Genomic DNA, 14,662 nt, shown 5'->3' with positions numbered 1-14,662 from the left:
CCAAACTTTTGCATACAACTGTAGTCTGATATTTAGAACAATGCATTACAAATTAATCTCACAAAATCTCCGGTTTACTGTTGCCTAAGAAACCAAATACGCTGTCTTGATAAGCAGTTGACCATCTTCTTTTAATGCTGGTTTAGTTTGCTAAAGCAAAGGTTTGGAACCAATACGGGGTTGCAGCAAGAGGAATAGAATGGTTTAACTTTTTAAATTTTTTTGGAAGTTGGACAAGAGACAAAATAAGGCTGGCTGTTTATATTGATCATAATAAATAGTGATCCCACTTGATAATTCTGACTATGAAGACTTTATCATCTTGAAACTAAAAAATAATAAAATACTCAGAGGAAATTCCTCAAAAACCTTTCAAATTAAGGGGCTTGTGGTCTAATGTGCATATACTTGACATAAAAACATTTGAGAATCTCTGTCCTAAAAGTATCCATATAACAAACCACATAGACATACATTTAAAAAAAAGACTCAATTTATTCCAATAATACATTTTCATAACATCAGATGTGAATTTAAAACGCAAGCTTACTTGACAACAATAACAAAATTCCATCTGAATCAAAACCTCAATGACAAAGTATATAAAAAAAAAGACAAAAAAAAAAAAAAAAAAAAAAAAAAAAGGACCAAGGAGTTTTCTTTCAAAACTTACAGGGGAAACAGAACATCTGTCTACACAGCACAGTTCAAACATGTTAACATACGTATGACAGTGTGATCAAATCTATCTACACCAACTGTGCTGCTGCCTTTGAGCATTTTGCAAAAGTATTCCACTGGATGGTATCAACACTGGTCATGAGCATCTGAAGACTGGACATGTTGGGATGAAAAGGGGAGGTAGGGATGTTCGTAGGAAACAGTCTTTAAAGAGAAGAGCCTCCAGTTTGCTGTTGGAACACGTCGATTGTATCTTCATCCTCCATTTCTAGCTGCAAGAAAAAGTTCAAATGTCAGTTTTATTGAACTAGTTACTGTGACAAACATGACAATTGCTGTAGCACTTCCATGGCCCTATATATCACCATTTGACAGTTGTGAGTCAAACTCAGTGACAACACTGCTGTTTCCTGTTCAGCTTAATTTCTAATGACTAACTTAACAATTCCTGCTTGTATTTCAGTCTAACTGCATTTTCATGTGAAGGCAGTGGTTTACTGTGAAGCCACTGGTTTACTGTGAAGACACCTAGGAAGTGTTGAAACTGACTGTTAGGTGTGCTAATGTCAAAGGCTGGCTCAACAGTTATCACAAAATAGATAGATGGGCAGGTGTTCTATGGACGTGAAGAGGCAGCACAGCTGCAGCATGGACCCTGATCTGTTCACATCTGCTTAATGATGTTTGTAAAGTCTGTCCTTTATTACTATACAACCAGCACTGTAACACATTACATACATAGGTAACAGCAGAGTGTGTCCACCCTGAAGACAGTCTATAATATCAGTTTAAAAAAGCAGAATGAGTAAGATTTTCCTAAATATAATGTGTACACCCATAAAAAAACAAAGTAATCCCTCTTTTAATCATGACCCAGTAGAGGTGTGAGGCATTGTCTGTATCTGCAGAAACACTGCCATCTGCCTGAATTTTGGGACATTTTCGTGCATCAACCTTTGGGCAATGTACAGGGTATGAGGTCGGGACTCTATAAAAACCTAGCAACCAGGTTGCATCGCTCTCTCTGACTCTCTCTTCTGCTTTACTTCTGTGTCATGGCTGTATAAAGAGCTGCAGGTCTGTGTGACCAAGGGCCGGGCTGAGCTGCACACAGAAGCAGAGCAACGGCCACAGCAGACAGGACGAAGAGACGTGGCAATGCGGTGGCGTGGATATGTTTATTTGTGCTTAAGAATGTAGCCACCATGCAAAAATCGGAAGAAAAAAAGTTTTATTTATCTGATTCACTGCTCTCTCAAAATATAAATAGTGGATAGTGATAGACGTTAGGAAAAACACTGTTTGGGTTTCACAAGAATTTTGACCTTAAACTTTTGTTCAAGTGTTGTTGACCACATGCTTAAAACATAAAAACGGAGTGTAAAATTTGAGTCACGCACAAATGTCCAAGGTAGCAACACTGTGAGGATAGTATTCAGTCTCTCATTCATGATACCGAAAAGTGGTTGTGCACGGCCTTACCTGCGAGGGTGTGTCTGTTTCATTGATGGGCTGACCGTCAAATCGAAATCGTATTTGTCTCATTGTCAGCCCCTGCATGGACGAACAAGAAATATTAAGTTTAAATATTGAAAATCAACATTATAGGGCACCCAGGTGACCTCAATGTTAAGGTACTAATAATAACAATAAAATCCCAGGTTCGCATCCACGTTTCTCTCTCACTTCATTTCATCCAAGAAAACTATGACAACTAGTTGAAAATATTAAAAGTGAGCTGGCGTAAAATGTTTTATTAAGGTTTGATATTTGTGACGTGTGTGTCTCAATAACCTGATAGCAGTAATTCATGACAGTATGATCTATTGAAATGGGATGCACAAGAATATTGCGTAAGCAGTAAGGCAATTATGGTCTATTCAGAGTTCCCGGGCTCCAGTTAGCATCTATTCAGGCCACCAGCATTGCGGTGAACATAAAGACGTAATTGTGTAGCAGCCTCACCTGCCGTTCGCAATAAGCTTTCATCAGTTTGCTGAGAGGAGTGTGCCTTTTGATCTTGAATTGCACCACTGAGCCATCCTGCCCCGCCACCTTCAGGTTGATGTGCTCATTGTTCTCCGTCTTCACTCCCTCCTGAAAGACAGAAAAACACAAAGTTTGCAGAGAGTTAAGTTACTTTCCAAAAGAGATTCAAGGAAACACAAGAAGCTCGGTGAAGTGGGACCTCGGGCATGTGTAATGCATGTAATCCCCCAACCACTTAACCACTTACGGCAGGCTCAGACGCAAAATTGATGTACTGCAATGATTAATGGCCAAAGTATACTGTATTGTTCGCATCACATATGTGCACAGTGTTTTGTTTTCCGCCGTTACATCTGTCTGACATCTGGCGGTGAGCTCAGATCTTAGGGCTGGTGTGGTTACTGAGCACAGAACATGGGCAACATTACAACTTCACGTTAGCATTACCATTAGCATTGAGACAGTCAATTGACAATGGCCTACAACTTATAATAAAGCCGAACGGCCCAGTCGGGGTGGAAACTACAACCTGCACGTTATCAACAATCCCCGGATCGTGAGACACTTGGGTGTGCAGGTAATGAGCGGAATTAACACGATTTCATATGATATCAACTAACACTTAGCGGGTTTTGTCGGTCGAACTATTCATTTCGGCCCGATGCTGTTGTGCACTGCTGTCTCTAAACGCTGCTCACCTTTCTTCGGTTCTTGCTAAAGTTACCTGGACATGCATCCACTATACCGTTACACGTCACCAATACTGACAGCGGCATTTGAGAGGTGTTGATTAGGTGTATTTAAACGGAGCAGACATTTTTATTTCTTTCGTACCGCCGGGGTCTGGGCTCATTAGCTTAGTTAGCTTATTATGCTAACTACACCCGCTAGCTCTCTAGCTAACGCGGTAGCTGTGTGGTCTGTGCCGTTAGCCGGCTCTGTAAAAAAAAATGAAAACATAGGCCCGTTGATGAATTGGTCTCACAGGCGGCTTTTTTATCTGTACCATTACCGCACACGGAGGTAAAGACTGGAAAGAAGCCCCCTTACAAAGTCCCCTCCTCACCTTGGGTTTTTCGTCTGCCATGGCTGCTGCTGTGTCTGTCGGCGCCTGTTCTGCTGCGGCTGCGCTGTCCGGAGCGCCAGTTTGCGTCGGCTGGAGTGCGCACAGCTGCGCCAGATCAACGGAGCGCTGCTGCATTGTACTGTACCACAGGAGTGAATCCTCTTCACGCAGCCTTACACAGTCTACGTTGGTTTACACATGAAAAACATTTGTATCTTGACACTGTACCCTTACTTTACTAGAGTATTTCCATTTTATACCAACTTAATTTATACTTAGATGCGGGAATGATGCTTTTTTTTTCACTCCACTACATTTATGTAACAGCAATTGTTACTACCACTACAAACAAAACCTAGGAGGAGCTTATTACCTTATTATCCATCAGTAATTATTGCATTATTGCACTGATATTGGTCAATGGACACTGAAAAAAGAAGCAATAATATGCAAACAAATTTTACAAATAGATCAATCTCATTCTTTATTTTCCCATGCACAGAAATAGCTTTTCAAAAAATATGCAATGGTAAGTTTATTTAACAATCTAAGACAAATAAATAATTTTATAAGAAATATGTAGAGAATCTCCCATATAGCACTAATAGCCCCAGAAGAACAAAAATAAAGAAGTCTGTTCTTGATGAGCCTAATGCTCTGAATTAACCACCAAATTTTTACTAATTGAATATTTCGCAAGTTTGTTATAGGAAACCCACACAAGCTAAACATTTACAGTTGACTCCGAAAATAACAGCACCCCATTAACTTGGTTCCCATAACATGGTCTAACAGCAGGAGCAAGGGCAAACCAGTGACATTTAATTAACATTAACAATATTCCTTTCTGCCAAAGAAAAACAAAAGTAACATTTTATAAAATGCATGTCTGAATATTTTGTAACATTAAAGCCTTTTAGACATAACTGGTTTGTGCCTTTCTTATTGCAATACTTAATGTCCATCATAAGAAGAGTATGCAGAAAGAATGCAGCTGTCAATTGCAAAACAGGAGATTGAAAGATTTGATGCCGTCCTCCCAAACCAAAATAAATAATAATAATACACTCATGACAATAAATACTGAAAAGTACTAATAAGCATGACAAGAATATGAGTCAAGACAAGTAACAGTATTCAGTAGCAATTGTGGGGCATACTGGAAGTCAACTGAGGGTAACCGATTCTTAATGAGCCGATCTGTGAGTGCCTCTCATTCAGCCACAGAGGGGCTCTTGTCTGCTCCAGTCCAGTGTGTTCAGCGTAAAACACTGCAGCAAATCATGTAAAATGTAGGTTATGGTCACATGTTCAAATGACCCTGGCTTCACAATCTCCTTTAACATGTGTTTTTGCTGTATATTAAGACTGTCTGGCATCCAAAAGTGCAAGTATTCTCTATCCTCTATTCAGGTCTGACATTGCCGAGGGAGGAGTAATAAATATGAACATCAAAAAGAGAGCAAAATGGTATAATAATAGTAAAAACCCCAGTAATAACTTAATACTTAACATTATCAATTAATTCCCCCACATAACCATCTTTGACATTCAGCCACTTCATACCATTTGTTACTGCACCACACCAACTATCTCTGGCACTGTAGTAAAGATTAAGTTGGATGTACGCTACAGGAATTTGGCTACTTCAGTGGGCCACCACAAGCAGAACAAAATCCTTCAAAGTTCATTAAAGTTTAAATTATATTCTTCAGATTCTCTCTAAAAGTCTTCCAGTAACGCCCCCCTCTCTTGACCTCTGAGCTGCACTGCCAAACTCAATTGTTAAAGAAGTCGCGTCTAGTGCAGGGCTATAGAGCTCCCCATCTGTCAGCGGGCGGGAACTCATTCACCTCCCCCACTTCAGTGTGTGACTGCTCTCCCAGCGTAAATGTCAGTTTGTATCTCATCCGAACCTTTTCCTGCAAAACACATGCACACACTCAGATTGGCAGCTGGAACTCACAACATCATTGTGCATTGTCAATGTCGGCGACCATTATCTCCTCAAATAGGATATAATAATACGTATGACCTCAAACATGGGTAAAAAAGAAAGTGCTCTATCAATTAATACATTACATATTGCATTAATCAAGTGTTGTATGAACACCAAAAAAAGCAGAGCTCTACCTTGAGAGGATTGGCAAGCAGCATGACTTGAGTGATGGCAGCAGGGGGAAGGATTGGGTTAAAAGAAGCCAGCTCTGTCCCTGAGGGTGGTTGCAGTTTCACTTTCATCACCTGTAGAATCAGCAGAACAGACATCAGTGTACATTAAACACAAGTAACAACCTTAAATTATCGGCCGAAATCACTATGTGGCATCCTGTGCAGTAATAGTGATATCACAGCAGCTTTCACCTTGGGCACAGCAGCCTGCAGAACAATGTTCCTGACAGGCAGCGGGGCTGTATTAAGCATGGATGCCACCATCACCAGTACATCAGGTCTGCCCACTGGACAGTCGGTGGCGAAATGCAGCAGAACGCGGACCCCGTTCTTGTCATATGCCGTCACAGGACAGACTTGACCTTAAATACAGCAAACAAAGGGGGGGAGGGTGATTACTAATCACTAATTAGCTGTGTAGTCTTCACAAACACACCACTGTTATTGCTCCTAATGTAATCTCTACAGAAGACATGTCCTTTCTTTTTCACATGCTTTGATAATTACTGTCAGCCAACAATAAAAATGTTTACAATCAAGACCAAGTATCACCCAGTGTCTTTGCCAGTTTTATCAAGTTTCCCACTGTCACCACTAAGAGGCAGCAATGTCTAAAGTTGAATTTACCAACCACCAATCAATCTTAAATATGGAGGAAGGTTTTATTTTCTGCCCGACTGCTGGCGGTAACATAATTACCTGCACTATAGAGTCATGAACTCTCCACTCTGCTTTTATTTATCTCTAATGCGATTATCCACTCTGCAGGGTATGTTAACAAGGCTTAGAGATTAGGCATAAAGCTGTTGTTGAAATGGCAACCAATTACTAGAATCATTGTGGTTGATATCCCTATAATGCCTGCTATTTTTAACTTTTGAGGATATAAAGCCTGCTTGTCATGTAGTAGAACTGTTATAAACGCTATGTAATCTGTGCACAATATAATCTGTTATATTAGATTTTTCATCAAATGAGAATAATTGTCCTCTACAGTATGTCTGCCCTGCTCCAGTGCTAACTGCATGGAGGGAGATCTTGCAACCTTTTACAAAACCAAAGGTTTGGCCTTTTCAGTGAAATCATCATCACAAAAAACATAATTGATCCTATTTCTTTACAGTTCATTCACTTAAATTACAGGTCGATAAAAATGACATGAATAAATTTGTCTCAAATATCAAAATCTTTATATCAAATATCTGTTTATCAACATTTTCCTACATAAAATTATTAATAAAATCACCTGACATCCTCATAAAGCACACAAACAAAAACAGAGAGCCTATTTCATGGAACTCACTTGGCTTAATGGTTTCCAAAGGGACAAAGACATTGGCCAGGGACACCTCTTGTCCCATGCCTGGACTGGCCTGGCTCAAAGGGAGGATGGGGGACAGGGAGCGTAACAGAGGACTGTCATCTGCCTGACTCTTGGCAGGAAGAGGAGTGGACCCTTCTTGCATCCCTCCTAGGAGTAGTGAAGTGGAGGTGACACCAAGACTGGAAGACAGCGCAGCAGGAGCTAGCATGTCCTCGCTCTTGACCACCATGCTGCCAAAGTCCATCGCACTGGGTGTACTGTGTATATAATTGAAGTTTCTTTGTCAACATTTATTTGTCGACATTACAGGTTCACATAAAGCTTAAACTTGTAATGACAGACATATACATTGATAACAAGATGACGTAGAATGAAAAAAATGCTACCTGACATTTTAAAACAAGCACTGTGCAGTCAGGTTTTGTAGTTATTAGTGGAATGCGTTTGGTTTCACACTAAATCAAAAGAAAACCTCAACCACAACAAATGAGTGGTAGCACTACCGCTTTAAAAATGATCAGTCACAAACTGAATTTTTATTAAATCATGACAGTACAAACATGCTCTGAGGTTTGAAATCTAATTTAGACAGTATTCTAAAAAAAAACATTCACCATCTACTTTGAGCGACGTTGCTTAGTTACAGTACTCAAAACCCTGTGCTTTAAGTGGCTGCAGGATTACCTACAGATTACTTTTATCAAAAGTTAATGGAATTCTGCAGATCAATCTGCCATTGGAGTGCTTGTGAGGCACTTGAAATGTCATATGGCAGAAAAAAACAAATCACTGTTCAGTGCTCAGTGGGCAGAAGTGCCTTTAAACTTCAGTGCTTAGACACCTGCAATCACTGTAATTTTTAAAAGAAATGCATAATTTACTGAAATAATCTAAAAACATAATCCAGCAGCATCCAAAATATTATACACAAAGATCAGCACCGATCCATATTTCCACCCGTTTTACCTCGCGGCGCAAGTATTACTTACGTTTTAGGACTGCCCAGATCCAGCAAGGCGAGATCTTGCACATTGTTACTGAGAGACGCTGAAGGCTGTTGTGGAGCAACAGGGGTGGCTGATGGTACGGGTGAGGTCATGCTGAATGACTGAGGAAGTGCAGCTGAGACCGTGGTCAATATTGAATTGAGGGACTGCGTTGAGATTGATTCTGTAGAAACCGGAGGTGTGGAGAAGACAGGGCCAGGGAAGCTCAAGGCAGAGGCAGTTGTAGAAGACTTGGTTAGGGTAACTGGAGCACCAGTCACAGAGAGGGCATCTGGAAAAAGCGAAGATGTAGAGAATGCAGGAACCAAAGGTGAAGTGGTGTTAAAAAGATCCAAATCTTGACTGGAATCCTGGAATACAAGGTAGAAAACTGACATTACTCATAAGATAATACTTGGCATCAGTATAAATTATTGCATTTAATTTAAATACCTGTAAAGATGGCAAAGGATTGCTCAGGTTTACATGTGTGGATTTACTTGGAACAGGTACAGGTTCATTGAGGCCTGTGAATGAAAACAAATGTGTCAAAACATGTCACATCTGCATGTAAACAAACAACACTTAAAGGGTAACCTCAGTATTTTTCAACCCAGACCGTATGGGGGACAAGAACCATGAAATGAGCTACAAGGTAATCATTGTGGGCTGGTTTAGATTCTTCTTATTCATATATATATATATGAATTATTATTATATGCTGCGATCTTGACTTTACTGTTGCCAGGCACTTTTAATAACCCTCTGAGCGGGTCAGTAGCAAAAGCAAGCACTACAGGGTGGTCCTGGTTGAAAAATACTGAAGTTAACCTTTAACGTCTAATATTGGCAAGAAAAATCAACTTCATTAAATTGGATTTTACCTAAAGATAGTAGCTCTTCATCCAGCAGGGAGAGTGCTGCAGAGTGAGCACTGGGACTGGGCGACTGAGCGTCTGTGGCAGCAGATCCACACAGCAGGTCAGCGGGAATAGACAGAGAAGATGTCGGCGGCTGCTGCTGCTCTGGTAGAGAGACACTTTGGATGTCCAGACCCACAAGATCAATCAGAATCTCTGATTGGTTTGTGCGGCCTGTCAAATGGAGAAAAACACAGGCAGTAAGAAAACAAATATGTATTTGATAGTATATTCAGGTAATACTGTCTGTGCAAAATTTAAAAGGGTCAGCTCGCCCAAACTTCCACACAAACATATACAGAGGTTTTCCAACTTATCCCTAGTGGCCTAGCCATGCAGACTAGTTAGTTTTTTTGCATGTTATTTTATTGGGGGGAGGGGAGAGCTTTTTTTCCCTCTCTACTGCTGGGAACTGCCACATCATAATACTGCTGTGAGAAAAATCAAAGAGCAACATTTGACAAACTCAAGAGCTTCTGTATGTTGGTTCCAGGAACACTGTCCAAGTTGCTCAAGATGATCACAGAGAGATCATCGAGAACTATTATTATTATAACTATATAATTGTACTTTTGCATAATTTCTTACGAGAAACGTCTCACCTAGTCAGAAAAATGTTCCATGAAACCCAGCTGCTGATAATCAGACATTGTTAGGAGGAAAAAAATCATTTTGTATTCATTGTTTTGTAGTCTTTTTGCAGCTTAACATATTTGTGGGTGCAGTATCTCAAAACAGCAGCAAAGGCTTGTTTTGACTTGTGATTTGTTATTGTGGTCCTTGTGTATGACATCCATAAATATTCCTTAAAAAAAAACAATGATTTAATTAGTTACTTACTTTGTTACCTCCAGGCACAACAACAATTCTGACTCACTCTACACTGTTGACTTTCTGGTTTGACAAAGCAGTATATTCATTGGTCAGGCTCTTTAAGAATGTTTTCATGTTCAGACTTTTTATTAGGCTGATGTGTTCTTTGCACATTGCCACATATTTTCAAACACGGTCTATGAGGTTTTATTACGGTTACATGACTGGCCGTTGTCTATTAATCAGTTGTGAGGGACTCAAAATAGAAGCGTTTATGAAAAATGGCAGAAACTGCATTGCCAAATGGAATAATTATTACTGTCATGCTGTACAGAGTTGAAATGTACCTTGTCTGGCTGATGACTGAGTTTGTTGTGCTTCTACAGTCTCTCCATTGATGGTCAGTCCTTCCACAATCTTCTTACAGGAATTAATAACATGGGAGAGGTCATCACTGGCCTGCAGGATGTCTCCTGATGAGTGAATTTTAAAAGGTGAAAGACAACTGAGGTTTATTTTTGAGACAACAACAACAACAACAACAAAAAATCCCACCATGTTTGCTAAATTTAGGAATTGTGTAAGCATAATGTTCTTTTATTATTCTGGCCTGATAGGATGCTGGTCTTACATCAGCACAAGATGTCTCTTAAATCATGACTCAACCCGTTTAAACTTGAATTAGGATAGCGAGAGTACGTCATCAGAATCAATAGGGAACAAATTACAGGACTTCTTACCCAAGCTGTTGTCATTATCCTCCGTCTCAGTGGCGAGCTGAAACACTGTTTGCCTGAGCTTGTCACAATCACCATACAGCTCCTGGAAAAATAATGGAAAAAATGACTGAATGTTCACATCTTAAATATTATTCAGAAAATTCAACACCCTAAGATATAAAAAGAAAAGTGTTTTTCATACAGACTACAATATTGTAGCAATGTATGCTATAGTTACACCTCTGCAGAGAATGCTATCACCTCAGATACCTGACACCTAATGAAAGGACTGGTTTGTCTCAGAATTAAGGTATGTTCATTGTTTCCTGCAAGGTTAAATTAAACAGCAGTACATTACTTTGCACTGCTTTGGGGCTTTAAGGAGGAGCAAGGTTTGTACTATTATAACAGTGTTTGCAGGAATGTCAATTAATGCCAAATAAGTTAAGTTGTTTCAAAAGGTCAGCTGAGCCTTAAACGAACCCTAATGAGCTCCTTGTCTCCGTCCGTGGATTCTTCGGGGCTGAAGTGAGCCAGCATCTCATTAAGGAGTTTGACGCTGTTGTTGACTGCCTCCAGTGTGCTTTTTTGCTTTGTCGCTTTCTGTGTTCTTACCTCGTCCTGGAGAAAAAAACCCACACTTGACTGTCAGTATAAACACACGCATTGAGATGAGAACTGAGAAATGTGTGCAGTAAGTTCTCATTTCTCTACATGAAAGTCAACAGAACTCAGGAGGAATAAAAACACAAACAGAATATTTCACTTTGACGCTGACGCACCTCCTTGACCATGTTCTTGATGAGCCGATTGGCCTCTTGCAGATCTTCAGGCTTTTTGCTCTTCAGCAGCTCTGACAATCTCTGCAGAGACACGACAGGGGCATCAGTGAGCAAACACTCGAGCTCGTTTCCCACAGATTACCCAGACACAAGCAGTAAAGCCATACTCGCTCACAGACCCTGGAAAAACAAACTTCATCCATAGATCAACTGCAGTCAACACAAAGTAAACATGCAGTCGCAACCTGTTTTGGCAACCAATGAGGTAGAAAAAAAAACAAGAGCAGCTCAGTTTTGATCCTTTCAAACTTTTCTACAGTATGTAGCAAGAAGGTTATACAATAAAACTCTTAGTAAAGAATTAAAGAAAACATGAAAGTATATTGCTTTGAAATACTGGTTTTACTGGTTAATTGTGTGATTATGTGGCTGCATCCATACAGAACAATTAAAGCAATAGTTCAACATTTTGGGCAATATGCTTATTTGCTTTCTTGTTACCACTCTCATATCTATCTGTTAAATGCGAAGCTACAGCCCAGATACGGTTATTTGAGCTTAGCATAAAGACCAGAAACAAGGGGTAACAGCTACCCTGGCTCTATCCAAAGGTTAAAAAAAAAGCACCAGTTAAATCTGGCTTGTTTAATCCCTACAAAAACAACCAGCCGGGGGCAGTGACTTCCTGCAGCTAAATTGGGCATCTCCTGCCTGTAGCTTCATACTTAATAGACAGATATGAGAGTGGCATTGATCTTCTCTTCAAACGCTCAGCAAGAAAGCGAAATAAGGGGAAAATATTGTTAAAGGTGTTATATATAGTACATGGGTAATAGTAAGGTAGGGTTATTCTATATGCCATGCCAAAAAAAAAACACTTAACTGAAAATCTGTATCTTTAATTATTAATTAAAAAAATCTTTAATCTCTGAGTTATGATTATCAGTCAGATCCCAAAATAATTCTTTTCACCTTGCTCTTCTTCTCGTCATCAAACACAGGATTCTTTGGTCGCGGAGAAGGTGATGGTATTAATGTGGCATCAAGAGGGATTTCTGGGTCAACTACAACAATACCTGAAATAAAAATGGCAACAGCTATTACTGTGGAAATGACAGTTTCGGGACTTCAATGCGACAAAATTACCTTAAAAAGATTCACAAGCACAACAAAGTCATCATCAACTGTCTAGTGTTTTATTTTTGGACGTCTCAGTTATGCATTCAACTTGTTTTACTGTGTTATTTCGTTGAAGTACGTTGGAACAGTTTTTAAGTGATTGGCGTCTTACCCTGTGACTTCAACATCTGATATGCTTCACAGATCTTTGCTTCATCCGGTAGAGACACAGTCCAACTGTACAGCATCTCAATCACTTTTATCTTTACTCCCTCTGACACTTTGTCTCCTAGATACTGAAAAATAACAGACGCACAGCTTAGAATGACACCAAACATCAATTCAAGGAAACATATCCCCATCAGCTGAGGTTGGGGCATTTATATGACTTACCTTGGGTGAAACAACCTTAATTAACTCATTTAAAAACCTAAATTTCCCAACTTCGTTGTGAAACCTTTGCCCGCAGTTCTTCATACAAGCCTCAAGAACCTACGAAAGGAAAACAAGCTGACATAAATATCAAACTGTTATGTTATGTTAAAGGACGTCAGAAGGAAAAACCCAGTGAAATGATCACACTACAGACCGTTAATGCTTGTATCGCCTCCCATTCCTGAGGGGACTGAATCTTGTGAGCCAACAGTCTAACGGATATCTGTGGGCTGAAAAATATGACAGGAAGAAACAAAGCAATACAAACTCAATTACAAAAGGAAAAATCCAGAGTCAGGGTTATAACAGGCTTTATAATAAGGTCCATGTGTTCACCACAATGAGGGCACACATGAGCAACATTAGATGGGTGTGATTCAATGTTATGGGTGAGCGTGGGTTTATTGAAACAATGTGACCATACCCTTCGAGCTCCTTATTGACTTGGTCACAGAATCCCATTATATACTCCCAGTCTTCCTGTCTGTTGGAGGGGTTGGTGGCTTTGTCTGAAATAGAGAAGGATATCATCTCTTATGAACATGCAGCCCTGACACACATTTAGTCACCAGATTCTCCTTAGGTAAGCAGGCTATCCTGTCCCTGGGAAGCTAATGAAGGTTGGATCTCTGTGATACATTAAATCGACCCTCGAGTATCAAGCCATATCCCTCCCGGGATCAGCTTACAGACAACCCAGACAGCTGTTGTCAGACTTTTTCAGCCTTATCTTACGTTATGAATAATCTTTAGGCACTTCTCTGGTCCAGTTTGCTGTTGCTGTAGCAAGTCTTGTTTGAACTTGGATTAAGTTAAAGCCTGAAGGGGTTTACAACAACCGTCTTTAGCTCCAGGGAGCAAGTACAAAAGGCGGATTGTCGCAAACTAGTAGAAAAGAATAACCACATTTTTGCAATTCAACATGCCGACTGTTAGGGTAGACCAAACATCAGAGCTGATTTTGGCTAGCGACAGCTATTAGTTGCCAGCAGCTGTCTGTGTTAGCCACTTTCTGACAACACAGACGATTTACCTCCATACTTTACACATTCAGCAGTGTCATGTGAGTCCAAATAACGTTTCGGACACATACGGTTATGCAGCACATAAGTGTGCGCTTCTAATGTGAATAAATAACACGAAAAAGGAGTTAAAGTATGAACTTACTAAGCCAGGACTCCAGCGACTCTCCATCATCCGCCATATTTGCACTGAGGCAAACAACGCGTGACTCGTGCTGCCTTCACGGGCTCTCGAAAAAATGGGAGTTACCGGACTTTAGTTCATTCATGACCCACTGACATTTTTTTTTATCACAGGGTAAAGCCTGAATTTTGTTCATTACCGATATATGCCGGTATGAACAATGTCATACGTTTTGATGCCAATATCATATTTCTGTGGTGTCATATACACAATTAGCTACAAGCATAATGGACAATCCCTCTTTTCAGTCTGCTGCTGCTTCACCAATTGCCCTTCTGTTTTGCTTGATTTCAAAAGCTAAAGATGAGTTGGTGGAGATAAAAACTGATGGTGGATAACACATGAATATAATGTAACATTGGACAGTTATGAGATGGCTACCGGCTACACCCATAAGCATTCTTCGAGCAGAGGTGGCTGCGCTTCTATCAAACTTGTTTGTACAGTTTG

General features: G+C 40.0%; 2 protein-coding genes across 2 annotated transcripts; both read right to left on the bottom strand.

Annotated features, from left to right (window-relative positions):
- Positions 1-475: 475 nt before the first annotated feature.
- Positions 476-3,885, bottom strand: LOC118327611 (small ubiquitin-related modifier 2-like). Its single transcript, XM_035661033.1, has 4 exons — positions 3,737-3,885; positions 2,647-2,778; positions 2,164-2,235; positions 476-953 (listed from the first exon to the last, which is right to left on the bottom strand). The coding sequence occupies exons 1-4, from the start codon at positions 3,869-3,871 to the stop codon at positions 888-890; spliced, it is 405 nt and encodes a 134-aa protein (XP_035516926.1). The 5' UTR covers positions 3,872-3,885; the 3' UTR covers positions 476-887.
- Positions 3,886-4,194: 309 nt separating this feature from the next.
- Positions 4,195-14,248, bottom strand: gga3a (golgi associated, gamma adaptin ear containing, ARF binding protein 3a). The gene is made up of 17 exons (XM_035660523.1): positions 14,174-14,248; positions 13,431-13,515; positions 13,161-13,236; positions 12,965-13,063; positions 12,744-12,867; positions 12,425-12,528; positions 11,453-11,533; positions 11,154-11,291; positions 10,692-10,773; positions 10,299-10,424; positions 9,103-9,312; positions 8,672-8,745; positions 8,222-8,589; positions 7,212-7,489; positions 6,101-6,270; positions 5,870-5,980; positions 4,195-5,658 (listed from the first exon to the last, which is right to left on the bottom strand). The coding sequence occupies exons 1-17, from the start codon at positions 14,208-14,210 to the stop codon at positions 5,548-5,550; spliced, it is 2,274 nt and encodes a 757-aa protein (XP_035516416.1). The 5' UTR covers positions 14,211-14,248; the 3' UTR covers positions 4,195-5,547.
- Between the last annotated feature and the right edge of the window lie 414 nt (positions 14,249-14,662).

The sequence above is a fragment of the Morone saxatilis genome, unplaced genomic scaffold (assembly GCF_004916995.1).
Source record: "Morone saxatilis isolate NCDOM2014 unplaced genomic scaffold, NCSU_SB_2.0 Contig17, whole genome shotgun sequence".
Lineage (NCBI taxonomy): Eukaryota > Metazoa > Chordata > Actinopteri > Moronidae > Morone > Morone saxatilis.
Note: the sequence above shows the minus strand (reverse complement) of the source record. Positions and strands in the feature narration are given on the sequence as shown.

Bases quoted from the DNA above. Each gene is read 5' to 3' on its own strand.
- LOC118327611 (XM_035661033.1), bottom strand. From the start codon at position 3,871: ATGCAGCAGCGCTCCGTTGATCTGGCGCAGCTGTGCGCACTCCAGCCG. The intron at 2,236-2,646 runs GTGAGGCTGCTA...TCGTCCATGCAG, and splicing joins AAGCTTATTGCGAACGGCAG to GGGCTGACAATGAGACAAAT. The intron at 954-2,163 runs GTAAGGCCGTGC...TTTTTCTTGCAG, and splicing joins AAACAGACACACCCTCGCAG to CTAGAAATGGAGGATGAAGA.
- gga3a (XM_035660523.1), bottom strand. From the start codon at position 14,210: ATGGCGGATGATGGAGAGTCGCTGGAGTCCTGGCTTA. The intron at 11,292-11,452 runs GTGCGTCAGCGT...TTTTTTCTCCAG, and splicing joins TCAAGAACATGGTCAAGGAG to GACGAGGTAAGAACACAGAA. The intron at 8,746-9,102 runs GTAAAATCCAAT...TTTCATTCACAG, and splicing joins TGAAGAGCTACTATCTTTAG to GCCTCAATGAACCTGTACCT.